This window comes from Lycorma delicatula, chromosome 9, assembly GCF_047948215.1.
Source record: "Lycorma delicatula isolate Av1 chromosome 9, ASM4794821v1, whole genome shotgun sequence".
NCBI classification, from domain to species: domain Eukaryota; kingdom Metazoa; phylum Arthropoda; class Insecta; order Hemiptera; family Fulgoridae; genus Lycorma; species Lycorma delicatula.
Window position 1 is genome coordinate 8,377,790 of NC_134463.1, and position 21,162 is coordinate 8,398,951.

General features: G+C 28.4%; 1 protein-coding gene across 3 annotated transcripts in view; it reads left to right on the top strand.

Moving 5' to 3' along the window:
• The window catches only part of asun (integrator complex subunit 13 asun), a 59,125-nt gene that overhangs the window by 21,799 nt on the left and 16,164 nt on the right, over window positions 1–21,162 (top strand). For 2 of the 3 annotated variants that reach the window (XR_012757743.1, XM_075375456.1), the window contains exons 7-12: window positions 179–323; window positions 3,534–3,750; window positions 7,682–7,846; window positions 9,780–9,937; window positions 11,557–11,724; window positions 17,683–18,027. Coding sequence is in view for 1 of the 3 variants with exons in the window: in XM_075375456.1 (XP_075231571.1) it covers window positions 179–323; window positions 3,534–3,750; window positions 7,682–7,846; window positions 9,780–9,937; window positions 11,557–11,724; window positions 17,683–18,027 (1,198 nt within the window). In the remaining 2 variants the exon portion in view is untranslated. Of the gene's footprint in view, window positions 1–178; window positions 324–3,533; window positions 3,751–7,681; window positions 7,847–9,779; window positions 9,938–11,556; window positions 11,725–17,682; window positions 18,092–21,162 lie in introns of all 3 variants that reach the window. The other variant, XR_012757744.1, reaches the window with a different exon arrangement.

Here is a 21,162-nt window from a genome sequence, read left to right on the forward strand (position 1 = left end):
GTAGTTTGATATGAACAATTGAATAACTACAACTGAAGGTGTGGGTTTCCACGAAAACATTTTTGTAAAATATGAAAAGAGGTAAGTGTCATCTTATTTAATGTTATTTCTGTACTTGGCTGGATCAATTTGGTTTATAATTTATATATATATTTAAAATTAATTTTTTTTTTTTTAGGTAATTCTGCTGATGTTGGTGTAATCAAAGATGGTGGAGATTATGAAACTGTTACATTAAAATGGTGTACACCAAGAGGCTGTTCAGCTGCTGAAATGCATAATTGTACTTCAATGCATAGAGTTACTCCTGTTGATGTTAATAGGTAATATGTTCTTGCATTTTAAAAATCAAATTGATTTGTGGATTCTTTTAATGAATCTTTTAAAACATTAATATATTCATTATCTCAGTTACCTTTTATAGGTTGTTTTCATTTATTATTATGTAACTCCTGGGAAAATAAGTAAATTACCTTTATTTGTCACAGGACCTTCATTCCTGTTGTGTCCTTGTTTAGTGATTGTTATCCTTTATCTCTTCTTGAACAGTTATCTTACCAATTGATATCACTAATTGGTAAGTTAAGTTTGTTATTATTGTTTAATATTTATTATGCCTTCATTTTTTTTATTTTCTTAAATATAATGGTACATCTTATTTTACTTTATAAAATAAGAAAAAAGTTTTCAGTATAAAAATTATATTTATAATCTAGGTTTGTTTAGTCCTGGTTAGTGTAATTCATGTAGACTAACTTTTAGTTAACTGAGAATTAAAATTTCCATATGTTTATATTTACGAATGTGTTTATATTTACCTATGTTAAAAAAAATTGATATTTATTGCTAAAAACTAACAACATCAGTATTTGCTTTATTAACCAGATAGTAAAACTTATTTTGTAATACATTTTATTTCTTTATTGTACAGTTTATATTCTCAATTTCTGATACCTATCCATTGGCTTTTCATGAAGCACTAAGAAATTGTTACTTTTCCTAACTGAAGTCATTTTTTTTACCATTTTAATGTGAATTTTTATTATTTTCACATCCCATTTTAGATTCACTTGTTAATTATAATTATGAAATATTATAAATATTGTTTTGTGTTGTTAAAATACACGGTTAGTGTAGTGAAACTTCCCTTGACTGACTTTCCAATGATGGACTCCTCTTAATACCAGACACATTTAGATTTCCTGGCAGTTTTTTATTGGTATTAATGAATAAAATCTCAATAAAGGATGCCGACAATGAATTTACGTATAAAAACTGTTCACTCAGTTCTGAAAAACACACAGCAGGAATGAAGATTGTAATTTTCCTTTTTTTATTTTATACTCGTGTGACTAATTTGTTTATCTGTTATGAATTGCATCACTTCCCACCTAGATGTTGATGTTATGATTTCAATCAATTCATTATTCAGCATGATTCATCATCAGTTGTTGTGCAATTGTATAATAAACATTGAACACACGTAATATTTTTGTTACAGTATAATACTGTATTTTTGTCTTAGAGTACACTTACCGTACGTTCATTTTTGTGGTTTTTTTTAAAATTATTACAACCATTGTTACTGCAACTTAAAATATTTCAAAATCATAAAAGCTTGACATTAAAAGAGAAAGTAGCATAAGGCAAAACATTTTGATATTGGGAAAACTCAGGTAGTGATGTCTTAAAGACCAACTTGATATCCTAAAGTCATAGACTGAAAGTGACAGTCAGTTAAGCAAAAGTGCATTTCCTATAATGCCAAGACTAGCGGTTGACAATTTAACGTAAGAGTGGTTTTGCAGGCCTCGTGCTAATAACATTCTGGTCTCTGGAAGTTTGATATATGAGAAAACCCTAGAAATCGGTAAAGAACTCTGTCGATGAGTTTAAAGCATCATGGAGTTGGTTAGATATATTGCAAATTAGACATTTAACATTTCATTTAAAAATTTTTGTGGTGATGCTGGTGCTGTAGATGAGAATTCGGTGTCTGACTGGAAGAAAAGTTAAAAGAAATAGGCGTGAGTTATAATGAAAGAAACATTTTTAATTGTGATAAAGATTGGTCTTTTTTTCTGGGCTTTACCCAGTGAAAACATGTGTTTGAAAGAGGGAAAATGTACAGGGGGAAGATATCAAAAGGAAGACTGACTCTTTTGTTGGCTATGAGTATGTCAGATAAATTAAAAAAACCACTAATAATCCGCAAAGCCATATGTTTTAATGGCGTGAACATAAATTCATTAGAAATTGAACAGTGTTCAAATAAAAAATCTTGGATGACCAGGTATGTAATGATGGACTGATTGTTACTTTTGATCATATAATGGGAAGGCAAAATAGGAAGGTTAGAAATAGGTTCTATTGTTAGAATGCAAAATCCCACCCTAACATTATCTTATGTAAAATTGATATTTCTTCCCCCAAATACTATTGCAATATGTAAACGGCTTGATCAGGGGGTAACACAGAGGACATTGATTGGCATTGGTGATCTTGTTGCTGACTATTTTGAAAACGAACAAAATGTCTCTGATGATGATGTTAATGACAATAAACCCAGATTTACCATCACAAGAAAGAAAGCAGGAGTACAGGTTTGAAAATTAATGCAATATTTCTTATAAAAAGGATTACCAGAAGGTGTTATTTTAATATCAGAAGTGCAGTTGCTTATTGAAAAAAAAATATGCACCAGGACTTAGTTCAAACTAAAATAGACAACTATTTTAAACTATCTACGTATAAATAAATTGTATATATTCATATTTGGTTTTTATTTTTATTTTTACATTACTTTTTGTACATGTGTTTTGACTAATATTCTTATATACTATAGCTTCTTTGTTTAATATTTTTGTAGTGTACTTTGTTTTTATCCCATTTTAATATAGTACAGTAATTTTATTGGTCAGTTACAGTAGTCGAGTATTATTTTTTTTTTATTCAAATATGAATATAAAAAAGCTTGAGTTTTACAGTCATTTTAATTAGCGACTAATTTTTTTAAAAACTTTTATTTACTGAAATAAATATACAATATAATATTGTTGTCATATTCAAAGTGTTTTTTCTTTTCAATAACTTTTCAGAAAAATGTGAATATAGTATTATGTTAGTGGATGCCTATAAATAATGGAACAGATTGTTGTTCCCGAGCTGTGTCTGATATTGGGAACTTTTATTGTACAAAAAAATTTCCTGTTTACTTAACCAAAACAGCACTCTTTAAAATGACCGTCACATTAGAACTGATTCTTAGAAAAATCTGTTCAAAATATGACAGATGACATTTCACTAATATTTGTGTTTTATTTAAAACAAAAATTTATTTGAATATTACATTATTAAAATAATGATCAATAGAAGTAGTAGTAGTTAAAAAAATTCTTTATTAAATTTACAGTTTCTAGATTAAATTTAATTATTTGTTAGAGATAATCAAATACAATTTTTTTTTTATTAGAACCAATATAATTTGATTTATTAGTTTTTTTATTATTTATAATCTTTTTTGTTTTTGTTAGTCGGCCATCTTCTTGCTTGATTAACTTCTTATTGAATGGTCGCTCAGTAATGTTAGAAATGGCTCGTCGTGGTGGTGGCAAGATGATATCACATTTGCTTGTTGCACATGGAGGTGAAATTTTTATTCATAGTTTGAGTACTGCTCGAAGTATACTTGAAGACCCACCTTCTATAAGTGAAGGTGGTGGTGGTCGTGTAACAGATTACAGAATTACGGTAATTAGTATTTATTGTATTAAATAATTAAAATGTTTGCATTTTAAACATACATTAGTTTTTTGTTTTATTGTCGTTTTATATTAAAAACGGCCAGTATCGACTATTGTAGTTTTAAAACCCTATTATGAGTAATCAGAAATAAACCAGTAAAATTTGTGTTTACTTTTTATATTATTAAATAAATATTTGTAGTATAATTTTTTTATATTAATTTGCACAACTAATAAATAAATGTTTTTTACCTAAAGTTACTTAACTATTTTGTATTTATTGTCAAAGCTCCATTTCTATAGATTCTACCTTTTCACAAAAACAATACAGAACTACCTTACAAATCTTCACTATTTCAGAAAAATGTTATTTCATCAATTTTGGTAAGTAAATCTGATTTATTAAATTTGTACTTTTGTTACAGATGTAATTAAATAACTAAAATGATTTAGAATAACAGTCTTCTACAACCTTAATTTTTTTTTTCTGCTGATAGTTCTTCAAGGACCATGCAAATATCATTTCATGTAGTTCTTTCTTTTTCTTCCAGAAGTTCTTCATTCTTTTGGACTGTTTAGCTTTTCTTTCTTCATTCTCCTCTGTTGAGGTTTTCTTTTCACCTGCAGCAAACTTTAATTCAAAAATTTTCTTTTTGATCTAGATAGGTATTTTCTGTAATATTGAACTTTTTGAGCTCTTCTTTCATCTGTTTAACATAGCCATTTGACCTTTATAATTCCAGAGTTTATTGAAAATCTGTTTGTTTAGAACCTTGATTGATTCATTCGGACCTTGTGTCTGTATTTTAATCGTCGTTTTCATATTGTTATTTCCAGGTCTTCAATTTTATCATATATCTCTTTATTTTATCTCAGTCTGTAGCCTTCTGATGTTCTTCTTGGACCATAAATCATTCTTAAAATTATTTCTATCTTGAGTATATTGTCTTTTACCACAGTAGATTTTCTTGTAGTTTCCACTCCGTGAAGATCACAAGATTACTGGTTTTACAATTGTGCTATAATGCCTTAATTTTGTATTTATAGAAAAGTGTTTTTTATTGTACATATTTTTTGTGTAAAAGTTTAGTTCTAATTTGTGTTTTTTGTTTCAGTTACTATTTTATCTTACATTTGTACTAATTATTTCTCAAAGATATTTAAAATGGTTTATGGTCTTAATTTTGCCATACTTTGTTTGTAGTGTCTTTTTGGGATATTTATTGGCACTTGTCTTCATTTCATTCTTTGAAAAGGAGATGCAAGCCTGCTTTTTCAGCTACTTCTTTCAGTTTGCTAATTTTATTGATTTGACTCTTGTTTTGATTCCGCAAAGAGTCCTTTCTTGTCTGAAAAAGCTAGACATTCAATTACAATTGCCAACTAACAGTACATCACATCATTGTGGACTATTTCTGTTATGTGACATTGGGATCGGAAGTTTAAACAAGGGGCTAACATCTGAAATATTTTAGTTAACAATGTATCGAGTTATCAGATATCTTAAAGTTTCTTAAGGTCTTGCTCCTGGATTCAGATATTTGATTAAAATTGTATTATGTTTTTGCTTTTTGACGTATGGCAATCTTGTTTTATGTTAGATTGTTAATATTGTTTTTATTCTGGTTTTGTTTTGCATAGACATTTTACATCTGCTTAATTTTTAATTATTTACGCTAGTAGTTTTGTGTCCAGGCGCTGATATCGAAACCTCGTTGTGCACTCAGAAAAAAATTAACTTTTACTCCACCTCTTTTTAAAAAGGTGAATTAATCCGAGAACTTACTGAGTAATATTGTGAACTGTATTTCCCTCCATACAACCTGGTTGTTCCATTCCTCCTAGAAAATCATTTTACATTGTCTTCCTGGAATGTATTTAAATTAATTAATAGAATTTCATCAGGTAAATTCATGTTTAATAAACTGATTCCTTTAGGTCAACAACACTACAGTTTTCCTACCTGCTATTGGCATTTATTAATTGCTAGTGATCATCATAATTATACTAAACAATATCTTATTATAAAAGGGTATTAATGAGAGTTAAAATGCTAATAGTTGAAGCCATTAAACTGATTTTTATTCGTAATGGTTTGAAGTTAAATAAATTAAAAAATTAAAAAACGATAGTTTTCCCTTGACTGTGTGGCTGCATTCTATTCTGGCAGCTAATTGTTAATGAGGTAAACAGTAAATACCATAAAAAAAGAATTGCTCAATGCAGAAAAGAAAAACAGAAAACAAAAAGATTGTAACAATTTTAAAATTATTGTTTTAAATTATTTTTTTTTGTAAGATGATCTGGGAAATCTCTTCTGACTTATTTTTACCCTAATGACTTTATTCGCATCGTGCTATTATCTGTTCTATTAAAATGCTAATCTTACTTCTCTTTACCTTAAAATCATGTTCTGAATGACAGAAAAAATAACTACTTCAATCCAAGAATCAGAATTTCTCACATGATCTTCTCTCACATATTCACAGGTCTGGAGAACAAATTTCAGCTCTGTGCATCTTTCTATAATTCCTTCTCAATATGACTAGCATTTCAAAAAGCAGACACTCATACTGTGAAAATACAATTTAGACTGTTGAAAAGTTAAATTCCTTAAAATAATATATCGTACCACAAGTAGACTACATTCAGGTAATATTATTATCATTAACACCTTGGTTATGGTGCCTTGTTACATCACAAATTTAATTGCAAAGAATATCTTAAAATAAGTAAAGCTTCTTTTTTCGTAACTATATTTTTATTTTTCCTAACTACTGTGCTAGAAAGAATACGACTCACAGAGAGTTATTTTTAATGAGTTTGTTAAGTTGTATAACTTGATGTTAAACTATAAAACATCTCTGTTTTTTATAGTATTGAAAGTAAATTTCAGCCCTATTTAAATCAAAATGTTTTTGAAATAATTAATTTTATTGAAATTTTTGTAAATATCAGTTAAAACATTGAAAGTTTGTGTAATTTATTAAGTTATATGGATGTGCTTAGTCTCTTTTACTGTTAACAGAAAATCTGATGTGAATATCATGTGACTTCCTATTAAATTACATATACACATTTTTTTAAAATGAAAAGTACGTAACATTTTATTTCATTAATAAATTTCTGATATTTTTTCTTTTTTTTTTTGCACATTATTGAATTATTATTCATTGTAAATTTTTTTCCCAATTCAAGAATACTAATTATTAATAAATCAATATTTTAAATTTAAAAAAGGAGATGAAGTATGGTTCGAATCGATGTGCCTTCCCCTTGTAAGATCAAAATATTTAATTAATTAAAGTTTTATTTGGCTATAACTCTGGAACCAGAGAAATAAGTACCACTTATGATGTATTGTTGAAAAGCTCTCAATGAGGGCTTATTACTGCAGTTAAGAAAAAGTCCAAAATCCAAAAAATTTGGATTTTGTGCTTTCTTTGATTCTTTAGGTCCAGTCGATTACAATCAAAAGGGGAGGTACACAACTAGGTGTTTCAATAATCCTAAATCCAAAATTTGAATTTCTTACGGCTAATCGTTTTTGAGTTATGTGAGATACGTATGTACAGACATCATGCTGAAACTAGTCAAAATGGATTCAGGAATGATCAAAATGGACATTTCCATTGAAATCTGAAATTTTTTGCAATCACAATACTTCCTTTACTTTGTAAAAGGAAGTAAAAATTATTGATAAAAAGTTATTGATATAAAACGTTGTTCTTAAATTCTTGAACCAATGTGCGCGCTTTAAAGCAGGTAGCACGTTTTCTGAAAAAAAATTATTAAATTGGCAGGTAAGGAATTTTTTGTAATTTTGAATTAGTAATGATAAAACAAAATAATATTTAAACAATATTTAATAATTTTAACATTAGTATATTTTACATTATTTATCTTAAGTAACAATTTCTTACTTTGTTTGTTTGTAGGATTTTGGCACATTAATGCAAATGAATAAGTTAGTGCCGTTAAAATTATCACCATCAGAAAGACATCCACCATATCCTATTGAGAAGCTGAAAGCGCGTTTAGATAGGTTTACTAAATATTGGCCATTAACTATATCATTAACTTCTATTTTTAATTATAAGATGGTTTGTTGAATTTTAAATTATATATGTTAATTATAAGGTTGCATTTTAGTTATGTATATTAATTTTAAAAAAATTATAATTTTTCAAAACAGCCTCTCTAGAGCTGTTTTAGGCAAAGCAGAATCCTTTTGTTTTTATCTTTTTAAAACTCATAAAAATAATGTTTGTCATGTCCTTGTTTTACTTATAATATATTCAAAATTGCTTCTTGGATCCTTATTGGCTTTCTCTTTCAGGCATATTTATTCACAGAGATAAGAAATATTGTATAGTAAGTCTTTCTATACAAGGGGAGGTTGAAAAGTAATACACACTTTTTGATAGACGTATCAAAATGAAATAAAAGGGTATGAAACTAAATTGTATTAGCTCTAAGAACTTACCTTTACTTTGCAATGTAGTCACTATTTAAAACTGTACATTTCTCTTAATGGTAAATGAGTTTATTAATCCTGTTAATGAAGAACTCATGTCAGTCTTTACTTGATTCAAGAAAATTCAGGAAGTGAAAATTGCATTATCAAATCTAGTGAGTATTTAGTGTGGAATAGATTCAAATTTCAACTTTACAAAATTATATATAAATATATATATATATATATATATATATATATATATATATATATATATATATATATATAAATAATATAAATAAATATATAAATTATATATAATATATTATGTGTTGATTGAGCATTACTATGAGTGAGGATTATTGACTCAGTGGAATTTTAAATACGGCACACATGGCTACACACAAAACAGCACATCCAGGTACTCTGTTTCATATGTGTGTTTAGCACTCCAGAATTATGTCAATCCTTATTATTCACTTAATTAGCTCCTGATGCATAAACTTTAATGAAACCAGTAATCACAGATTAATATTGGTTGCTATTAACCATATTGGTACCATAGACATTTAAAACCTCTGTTCAGGAATAATAAGAAAAATAAGAATCTTTAAGCCACTGTTTGCAAGTAAGACTAGTAATGACGTTTTATGATTGTGAAATTATAATAAAAGTGTGTTATTTGTGTATGTATTGGTTAATATGGTGATAAATGTTTAGTTATATAGTACTATAAGTAGATGGGAGAATTTTAAAATGGTTTAAGAAGCACTAGACATGTTTATTTTTGAAAACATGAATGAAAGTTTGTAGGACTATTTTAATGGACAGAATAGTTAGTATTTGGGAGATTGTTTTTAACATGGGTATTGGTCATCAATTTTTTTATGAAATCATTTATTTACAGCAGATGCAACTTTTATAATATTTTTTGTTGTTTCCAAAGGTACTGAAAAATTAGGATAAGATAATTAATGTTAATGCATACTAGAGCATTTAAATCCTTTTGAATTTACTTATAAACAGTGAACTGTACTAAAATTCTACAAGCACACTGTGTATACAACCTGTGAAAAATTTCAGCTACTGAAACTCTAGATTATAGAAAACTAACAACTCCTTTGCCTATTCCTCCTATGTGCAAACATAAAGTCCAACATCTTTGTTGAAATGGGCCTTTAAACTTGAGAGTGCAAGGAAATAAATTGTTTACTGCAACTTAGGATGATTTGGTAGTTTAATTTAAACTTTTAATTTTAACACAAAGTCCAACATCTGTGTTTAAATGGGCCTTTAAACTTGAGAATGCAGGGAAATAAATTATTACTGGAACATAGCATGATTTGCTGTAACTGACTGTGCCATCATATTATTCTACTTCTACAACACACTGTGTTCAAATCTCGGTCAGGCATGGCATATTTTATATGCATTTAATGTTCCCATGACACAAGCTTTTAGCTTATGTGTAGAATTAATCATAAATATTTATATCTTTTGATTTTCCTACATATTAAACTTTTGTATTCATTGATTATGCATTGAAAGTTGTTTATTACATGCCATTTTTTTCTTTGTAGTATACAGAGCCTCTGTTATCATTTATGTTAAAAGAACATCTAACAGATGAAGAAGTTGTTCAATGTAAACAATGTATATATACTCTTATTTCACATGAATCAAAACATGAGCCTTTGCAGACACCTACAATTGGTCATCGAGGAAAAGGACCAAAAAGGTAGTGTAGTAATTTATCATTCTTTGTATAATTGGTTAAATTGAAGTATTTTTCCATCAATTTAGAATGTCATAGAAATGTTAATTTGATATTTGTATTCAGAGAAAGAAGTTGTTCCAAAAATGGCTTTAGGATTTTATATGACTATAACTACAAAATTTTTTCTATAACTACAAAAGCAAACCATATTTGCTTTATCAATCTTTTTATTCTTTCTCATTTCATTTTATATTATTGCGGTATGTAAAACTTTACTTGTATTAATAATAAACTATATAATCAGTACAGATAAAATGAATTGTTCCTAACAATTTAAAATATGATGTTAAATAATTTAGTAAATTGCAGCATCCTAGCAGGGGAATATATTTAATTATTAAAAAAAAAATTAATTTTCATGGACTTACTGTTTATTTTTTCTCTTTTCTCATATTTTGTGCTTTTGCAGAAACTTTTGCTTCATCAGAACATTATAAAAATATTTTTTTTTGTGTTAGAATAGATGTTAGAGATTTCATGTTAGATTAAAAACATATTGTAGAAAATAAAAATTTAGAGGTGTTTTTATTTCAGTCACCAATATAAAAGTCAGTCATGATTTTATAAGTACATGAAACTTAGTTTTTCTTTATTAATAATTAAAAATATGAAAATGATGACTACTTTTTTCTTATTTATTCATATAATCATTAATACAACACATGTAATATATATATATATTAGTAGCATATGATTCTTAAAAAAATTAATTTCTGTAAAAAAAAGCTTATATAAAACATACATAATGTTTTTAAGATTCATATTATTCCTTTGTATTGTAAAATTATATCTAAATTCCATTAAGTAAACCACCTAATACAGAATATTGAGATAAGGACATATCTTACCTTAATTTTACCATGAAAGTACTTTCACAAGATCCCACGTGCTCAGTCATGATTGAAATGATCCCATTCTGCATAATAAAAATACTAAAATTATGGAAATTGCGAATTAATTTGTTTGAGTGCTGATATATATTGCAATCCAATTTGATAAACCATTAGACTGTTTGAGGGAGACGGTCTTAAAAAACTAAATTAATTCACAGTTAGTTTTCATTATTTTATTTTTAATTTTTGTTATGCAGTAATGGAATTATTTCAGCCATTACTGAGGACGCAGAATCCCATGAAAGTACTTTCATGGTAAACTTAAGGTAAGATATGTCTTATCTCAGTATGCTGTTTTAGATGGTTTATTTTAATAGAATTAAATGTGTGTGTATATATATATATATATATATATATACCTTTTAAATTATTTTATACCGAATAAAAATTATTACAGCTGTGTGAAAATTTAATTATTTATTTTATTCCTTAACTGTATGTATAAAAGTAATTATAAACAGTAAACTGATCATTATAAGTATTCATTATTTAATCATTCTTGATACAATCAATGTGTATATATATAAATATATATAGCTGTAATAATTTTTATTCGGTATAAAATAATTTAAAAGGTTAATTTTTGTATTGCTGGTATTCTTGTAAATAGTTTTTTCTTTATTATATTGTTTCTTTCATAATTCCTCCTTTATTTCATTATTATCATAATATTTTCTTGTATTACAGAGAAGAACAGTACAAAATAATGTGGGTGGAATTAGAGACTTATATAAGAGCTCATTGTCGAACAGAACAACATTCACGTGTACTTCATTGCCTCTTAGATTGTAGAAATAAAGAAACTGATGATAAACATAAAGTTGAATTAGATCAAGCTTTACGTGAATTAGATCAGTAAGTTAATTATATGTTGTTTGTGGTTAATTTATATCTGATTTACTTAGATATTAGTTTTTGGCAGTTCAATTGCTGTTTGTTTTGTAGTTTAGAATTAGTTAATTTTAAATATAATTGGATTAGTTAGCTATCAGAAATAATTTTTACCTCCAGCATTTCATTTAACAGCAGTGACTATTGTGTGTGTTAATAGCAAAAATTACAGAAACTGGTATGGCTTCTTTTATATAATTTGTACTGTTAACGTATAGTTATCTTCCTCAGGTCCCCTACACATCTTTTTGGAGGCAGAAATTATTTTATTCTGAAGAGAACTTACAACTTTAAAATTTATATATTCTAAAGTCTTTTGTTACATGCATAATAAAACTGTATAAACAGTTTTATTAATTCATGTAACTAGTAGATAAGGATACAACAAAGAATTTTGTTTATTTGCAATAGCCTTAATTATTACTTGTTTTAATTAATTTGAAATTATCTACTGCTATGGTTATTAGCCTTTGCTAATTGTCTGTGTTATGCAGTTGCCTATTTGTTAGGGAAATTGTGCCAGTATTAACTCTAATAAACTAATTAATTGAACTAATAAACTAGAAACATACTAATTTATTGAGCGTGACTGTAGCCATACTTTTTTCTTCCATATTTCAAAACAATTCTCCAGGATGCTGCTCTCTGAACTGATGTGTGTGTGCATGCTTGTAATCCAGTAATTATTTATTCTTCTGGTGGTAATAGACTTTTATCCAATTATTTTATTTTTTATTTTTTAAATGTTTGATAAGATAAATATTGTAGCTTGTAAAAAATCCCCATGCTGATTAAGATTTAACCCAGAACCTTTTAGTTGAAAAGAAGAGATGCTACTACTCTGCCATAGAACTCAGCAAAATCTAACACACCCATCAAGTTTTAAGGGAGCAGTTTATCAATTTGGTTAGGATCCTTAATTATTACATTTTTTTTAGCGAGACCTATTGGAAAACATTTTACTAAATTTATTAAAATTTAAAATATTACTATAGTTTATAACTATTCAAAATAAAATAGAATAAAAAGTTTTGATTTAAAAATCAGAAGTCAGTCAGCCTTGAATATTTGATAAATTTTAATTTAATGAAGTTATAGTAGAAAATGTTGTACAGGTAACATGAGATATAAGTTTCATTTCAGGGCTGATGCTGGTGCTTGAAAAGTTTAATTTATAAGGTTTACATGAAAATTTTAATTTGAAAAATATTTGTTAAATAATAAGGAAGATGTATTAATATTGTAACAGTAATCTTTATATAGCTTTTACATAAACGATTAGTAAATCCGTGCAGGTGTATTTGGATATGACTTCTAAAATGTTTGTTAACTGCATTGAGAAAAAAAAAAATTGTGGGGCTTCATGATGCTTGCAATAATTTTTAGTTGTTACTTTCATGCTGGTTTATCTTTAAGTTTATAAATTGAACAATTGAACAAAACTAAAGAATTGAAAAAGAACAAACTGAATTTATTTAAGTTAAGTGAATTGTTTTAAATATCAGTTTCTCAAAATGAGTTATGTCAAGAATGTAATTATGATTTTAATGTTGACAAATATTGAAATCATGTAAACTAAAAACAAAGAAGGTGTAGACAATGTGTTGATGAATCTGGCACTGAAAGTAATGATATGAAAATGTACCAGTTTCTACTGCAGCAGTTTTAGTTTTTAATTAATTTTTGTCAATTGTTAACATCTTTTTATCTACAACAAATATATATGTCCAAGCAATCTTATGAAAGTATTTTTCATTCAGGAAAAAAAATTACTGTAGCAGATTTGTTCCCATTGTTGATTAATATTTACTGATAAGTTAACTTGAAATGTTTAATCACATCAGTAAATTAACATAATCTATTTAATATGAACACAATATTAATTGCTTTATTTCACTATGTATTAATACAGATTTCACATGGTGTATTTGTTTTGTATGTTTTTCTTTATTAATTTACCATTTGATTTATTATTTTTTAATTAATTCTTGTTAATCTCAGACATTATTTTTAGATACATACTTTTAATAAGGAAGATGAAATAGTTATACCTGTAAAAAAATTGCTAACTTTCTGGAGATCGAACCTTAAAACCATCTCATCTAAAAGTCAGCATACTAACCACTACACTAACTAGATGGCCATAATATTTATTAAGGTTTTAATTGCAACTCTGCTTCTATAAATTTAAATTAATTTTTTATTGAAAATTCAGCAATGCAGTAAAAGAAGTTTTTCAAAAATATTTTTATTTTTGAGGTAGTTTTTAGTTGCATGATTATTATAAGGTAAAATTATGTTGGTATTAGCATTTCTATGCAGGGACATTGTTATATATAATTTAGTTAACATTTTTAATACTTTTTATTTTATAGTTGTACTGTCTAAATTTTTAGTAGTTTATTAAAAGTTTATTAAAATTATGTGAAAATTTTTTTATTGAGATTTTTTTTTTTGTCTTCAGTCATTTGACTGGTTTGATGCAGCTCTCCAAGATTCCCTATCTAGTGCTAGTCGTTTCATTTCAGTATACCCTCTACATCCTACATCCCCAACAATTTGTTTTACATACTCCAAACGTGGCCTGCCTACATAATTTTTCCCTTCTACCTGTCCTTCCAATATTAAAGCGACTATTCCAGGATCCCTTAGTATGTGGCCTGTAAGTCTGTCTCTTCTCTTAACTATATTTTTCCAAATGCTTCTTTCTTCATCTATTTGCCGCAATACCTCTTCATTTGTCACTTTATCCACCCATCTGATTTTTAACATTCTCCTATAGCACCACATTTCAAAAGCTTCTAATCTTTTCTTCTCAGATACTCCGATTGTCCAAGTTTCACTTCCATATAAAGCGACACTCCAAACATACACTTTCAAAAATCTTTTCCTGACATTTAAATTAATTTTTTATGTAAACAAAATATATTTCTTACTGAAGGCTCGTTTAGCTTGTGCTATTCGGCATTTTATATCGCTCCTGCTTCGTCCATCTTTAGTAATTTTACTTCCCAAATAACAAAATTCTTCTACCTCCATAATCTTTTCTCCTCCTATTTTCACATTCAGCGGTCCATCTTTGTTATTTCTACTACATTTCATTACTTTTGTTTTGTTCTTGTTTATTTTCATGCGATAGTTCTTGCGTAGGACTTCATCTATGCCGTTCATTGTTTCTTCTAAATCCTTTTTACTCTCGGCTAGAATTACTATATCATCAGCAAATCGTAGCATCTTTATCTTTTCACCTTGTACTGTTACTCCGAATCTAAATTGTTCTTAAACATCATTAACTGCTAGTTCCATGTAAAGATTAAAAAGTAACGGAGATAGGGAACATCCTTGTCGGACTCCCTTTCTTATTAGGGCTTCTTTCTTATGTTCTTCAATTGTTATTGTTGCTGTTTGGTTCCTGTACATGTTAGCAATTGTTCTTCTATCTCTGTATTTGAACCCTAATTTTTTTAAAATGTTGAACATTTTATTCCAGTCTACGTTATCGAAAGCCTTTTCTAGGTCTATAAACGCCAAGTATGTTGGTTTTTTTTCCTTTAATCTTCCTTCTACTATTAATCTGAGGCCTAAAATTTCTTCCCTTGTCCCTATACTTTTCCTGAAACCAAATTGGTCTTCTCCTAACACTTCTTCCACTCTCCTCTCAATTCTTCTGTATAAAATTCTAGTTAAGATTTTTGATGCATGACTAGTTAAACTAATTGTTCTGTATTCTTCACATTTTTCTGCCCCTGCTTTCTTTGGTATCATAACTATAACACTTTTTTTGAAGTCTGATGGAAATTCCCCATTTTCATAAATATTACACACCAGTTTGTATAATCTATCAATCGCTTCCTCACCTGCACTGCGCAGTAATTCTACAGGTATTCCGTCTATTCCAGGAGCCTTTCTGCCATTTAAATCTTTTAATGCTCTCTTAAATTCAGATCTCAGTATTGTTTCTCCCATTTCATCCTCCTCAACTTCCTCTATAACACCATTTTCTAATTCATTTCTCCGTATAACTCTTCAATATATTCCACCCATCTATCGACTTTACCTTTCGTATTATATATTGGTGTACCATCTTTGTTTAACACATTATTAGATTTTAATTTATGTACCCCAAAATTTTCCTTAACTTTCCTGTATGCTCCGTCTATTTTACCAATGTTCATTTCTCTTTCCACTTCTGAACACTTTTCTTTAATCCACTCTTCTTTCGCCAGTTTGCACTTCCTGTTTATAGCATTTCTTAATTGTCGTTAGTTCCTTTTACTTTCTTCATCACTAGCATTCTTATATTTTCTACGTTCATCCATCAGCTGCAATATATCGTCCGAAACCCAAGGTTTTCTACCAGTTCCCTTTATTCCGCCTAAGTTTGCTTCTACTGATTTAAGAATTTTCTTTTTAACATTCTCCCATTCTTCTTCTACATTTTCTACCTTATCTTTTTTACTCAAACCTCTTGCGATGTCCTCCTCAAAAATCTTCTTTACCTCCTCTTCCTCAAGCTTCTCTAAATTCCACCGATTCATCTGACACCTTTTCTTCAGGTTTTTAAATCCCAATTTACATTTCATTATCACCAGATTATGGTCGCTATCAATGTCTGCTCCAGGGTAAGTTTTGCAGTCAACGAGTTGATTTCTAAATCTTTGCTTAACCATGATATAATCTATCTGATACCTTGCAGTATCGCCTGGCTTTTTTCAAGTGTATATTCTTCTATTATGATTTTTAAATTGGGTGTTGGCAATTACTAAATTATACTTCGTGCAAAACTCTATATGTCGGTCCCCTCTTTCATTTCTTTTGCCCAGCCCGTATTCACCCACTATATTTCCTTCCTTGCCTTTTCCAATGCTTGCATTCCAATCTCCAACTATTATTAAATTTTCATTTTCTTTTACGTGTTTAATTGCTTCATCAATCTCTTCGTATACACACTCTACCTCATCATCATCATGGGCGCTTGTAGGCATATAGACGTTAACAATCGTTGTCGGTTTAGGTTTTGATTTTATCTTTATTACAATGATTCTATCGCTATGCGTTTTGAAATACTCCACTCTCCTCCCTATCTTCTTGTTCATCACGAAACCTACTCCTGCCTGCCCATTATTTGACGCTGAGTTAATTACTCTAAAATCACCTGACCAAAAGTCGCCTTCCTCTTCCCACCGAACCTCACTAATTCCTACTATATCCACATTTGTCCTACCCATTTCCCTTTTTAAATTTTCTAGCCTACCAACCTTTTTCAAGCTTCTAACATTCCACGCTCCGACTCGTAGAATGTTATTTTTTAATTTTCTGGTGACCCCTTCCTTAGTAGTCCCCACCCGGAGATCCGAACGGGGGACTATTTTACCTCCGGAATATTTTACCAAGGAAGGCGCCTCCATTATTGCTATGTGAAAATGCAGAGAGCCACATTTTTTTGGAAAAAAAGCAGCTGTAGTTTTCAATTGCTTTCAGCTGCGCAGTACTCAGAGGACTGAGTGATGTTGATATGGCCGTTTAAGTCGTCCTGACTCACGCCCCTAACAACTACTGAAAGAGCTGCTGCCCTCTTTCAGGAATCATTCCTTAGTCTGGCTCTCAACAGATACCTCTCCAATATGGTTGCACCTTCGGTCCAGCTACTCTGTATCCCTGAGCACTCAAGCCCCCTCACCAACGGCAAGGTCTCATGATTCATAGAGGAGGTTATTGAGATTAGTTTGTTATTCTAGGAAGAAAAAAATTATATATATATATATATATATATATATATATATATATATAAAATTATTAAGTATAATAATTTAATCTGATTAAAATATTTATCTTTTTAATCAAAGCCTTTTGTAAATATTTATTTTTAATTAGAAACAAATGTAGCAGTTTATTATTTTAAGTTGTTTACTTTTTTTAAAGGTTTACAAAAGATACATCTTCCTCTCGTTCTGGAACTCCGACTCCAGGAAGTGATCTGACTCATCGAGCGACTGTAATTCGAGCAACAACTGATTCTCCAATGTCACCACCTTTACAGTCATCTCGTGCTCGACCATTTACAAACCCACGTAGTCTTTTGGATCTTTGGATTTCAAAAGAAAATGTTGAAAATGCAAAAAATAAAAGAGCAGAATTCGCTGGAAGAATAACAGCAGAAACTTGTTCTGGTGGTGGTACTATAGCTAAATTATATCCTAACCTTAAAACAGAATCCAGTAGTTCTGGTCGGGATTCTGTATCATCAACAGCTATGGAAGTTAACGGGTAAATCTTGCTGATATTTTTAAGTTGGCATGGATCTACTCACATCTTGTAGCATGTATGTTATGTATGTATGTAAATGTTATATTAATTTTTTATTTCTTATATTTATTTTTATGTTTGGCTCTCTATATACTAATTTATAATGCTTTGTTTTGGACATGATTTAATTACTAATGTTTAATGTACAAAAATATAGCTAATCATTTGTGTTTTATTGAATTATTACTCATATTATTTTTTTTTTTTTAATTTTGTATTCTTTAATTTTGTTGGAAAACATTTAGATTATGTTAACTTTTTCTATATGTGTCTTCTCTAATTGTAATATATTAAATAAATAAAATATGTATTTAAATCATTAATACAAATAATTTATAATATGTGCAAACCAGTGTTTTATAATATTTCAGCAAAATTTAGATAATAATTTTTTTTTGTTCAGTTCAACAAAAATACAACCAGCAAAAAATCTTTTATAAAGTCAACCTAAAATAAGAATGAAAAAAATAATTTTACGTTATTAGTCGTAAATATTTTTACAAAATTAGAATGTTTAGGTTTAGAGAAACAATACTGTAAAATTTATTTAATTTAAATGTTTTGTTTTATTATTAATTTTTTTTTTTTTAAAGAAACCAGTATAGTTTCCCCCTGTACCTATGTTGTGTATTTCACGACTACCTCATATAACTCACAAATTCAAATAAGTCACAAATACTTGTTATCCATGAAGGCCAGCTTGAGCGTTTTTGCCACTCCAAGCAGACTTTTTGTGGCAGCCCAATATTTTATTACTTGTGACAGATTACTAAAATTTTTATCTAAATTTATCTGAAAAAAATTCTATCTCTATTAGAGATGAAAAAAAAAAGTAAATTCCAACATTTTTTAATAAATGGAATATACATAATTTATATTATTTAAGTATAAAGTGTAAATATATATTAAAAAAGTAAAATAAAAACTTTAAAAACATCTCCTAGCTTTCTTTGATGCAAAATCTTTTAACAGCTGTGCAGAGTTGAGAATTTTAGGTATTTGTCTCTGTTGAAATGGTAGTGTCCTGACAACCTACTTTGAGAAATTGTGCGTCTCAAGTATTTTTTCATTATTTTCAATTTGGAGAAACTTCTCTCTCCTGTTGCTACTGACATAGGTATTGTTAAAAGAATTCTTAGAGCTACAGCAATATCCTGTATAAATTATTTTTTAGAATAAATTCCAGTGTTTCTACTGGTGGTGTGTTCAGTGTAAGGTCTGACAAAGCTAACAATTCATAAGAGAGTTCAATACCATGAATGTTGGTGTCTGAATTATCAGTCAAAGCTAAAACAAATCTTGACATTGTTAGAGAAGCTGTTGTTTCATAAAGCTTTGGTTTAAATTCCCATTGTCATATAAAAATTAGAATTTATCACAATATAAGTTCATTTAATTGATAAAATCTTTCTTCTAGTGATTTTTGAACAATGTTCAATATGTAAAAGAAAATTCTATTTTGAATTTCTCCTTCAAATTAATAATAACATTATCTTCAGGTTCACAATTAAATTGCCTTTTGATTTTTCTTGGCCTGATGTTTTGATGTGCTTGAGATTTTGGCTCTATATTTAAATTTTCTGCAAGTACCTATTCTTTTACAATATTTTCAAACCCATCGCCTGTATGATGAATATTCTTAAAATATGAATATTACAGATATTTTATTCTAAGATATTTTATTTTAATCCATTTTATATAAAATGGATTTTGCATTTGAAATATCAGTAGATATATTTTGCAGAATTTTACTGGCTACATTTGCTTTATTTAAAATACAGTGCCAAATTACAGTAAATTTATTTTTCATAGAAGGAATGAGTCATAGTAAATAGTAAGTATGGATGTCATTCTAGTATCTAATACCATTCACACTGGTCACTCCTCTAAATTAACCCCCTGTTGGCATTTATAAATAAGTTTTCATTTATAAACATCTTCAGACATTCATATTTCATTATTAATATAAACACTGACTCGCATCATATCTTTACAAGTGTAGTTTTAATTAGAGAAAATTAATTGTATAAGAATATTAATTTTTTAAGAGACAGTTACAAAAAAATGAAGCTCTTAGGTTAAATTTTGAGGTTATACTTGGATTCAGCATCAAAAAATATATAAGAATGTCAAAACTTTTGTATACCAGTGTTACTTGTAGAGTTAGAAATAAATAAAAACCACAGAACTGAATGTAGTCAATACATAACAGTTTCCTTAAAAATACCATAACAGTTTCATTAAAGTTTCTTAATCTAAATGTGTGTATCTCAGGTTTTTTCAAATAAAGCTTTTAAAAAACCTAACTTTTTAAGTAAAAAGAACATTTGTAATTAATAAATTATTACACAAGTTATGATTAAAATATGATCACAAAAAAAGTGTAGAAAATTTTCTTTTACTCAACAATAGCTTTTATTGAGTTAAGTATTAGTGTATTTGATTAAAATATTTCTTGTACTGGATTCCTCTTCTTGAACCTCTTCTTTCTAGTTTCAAAAATATTAGTCCAAGGTGAAAAAAGAATGAAAGCCCCTGATCTGTGTAATTTTTAGTTTATTTCACTCTGCTATTCTAATTTGTTTTAATTTCATGGCTTAAATTGTTATGGTATATTTTAATGGCATTCTGATATTCAGATTACTTTCATGTGAAAATTCATTCTTTATTAACTGTGTAAAACGCTCTTCACGCAAAGTGACAAGATGACTGGATGGCTGCAGTAGATAACAAACTTCGGCACATTAAAGGTTCTGTGTTGCCATGGGATTCCTCATACAGGAAAATTTGTCATGAGGAAGTGCTCCTCTGCTGATTGTGGATAGCACATACGAGTGCTACTCACAAGTATTTGATGTCAGCAGTAAACGCACCAGTATGCATGCAGTGCAACTGCTTCTTGACTGTGCGTCACATTCTTGTGAAATTCTTATGTTATGCGGCCTTGCATTTTAAATTTAAATTGCCCAGGAATTTTCATCAAATCCTGGGCAATAATAAAGAAGTTTTAAACCAGGCGTTTTTATTTCTCCAGGGTGTCAATATTCTTCATACTTTTTAATGCCGTTTTCTGATTTTTTTTGTAGTAATTTTGGG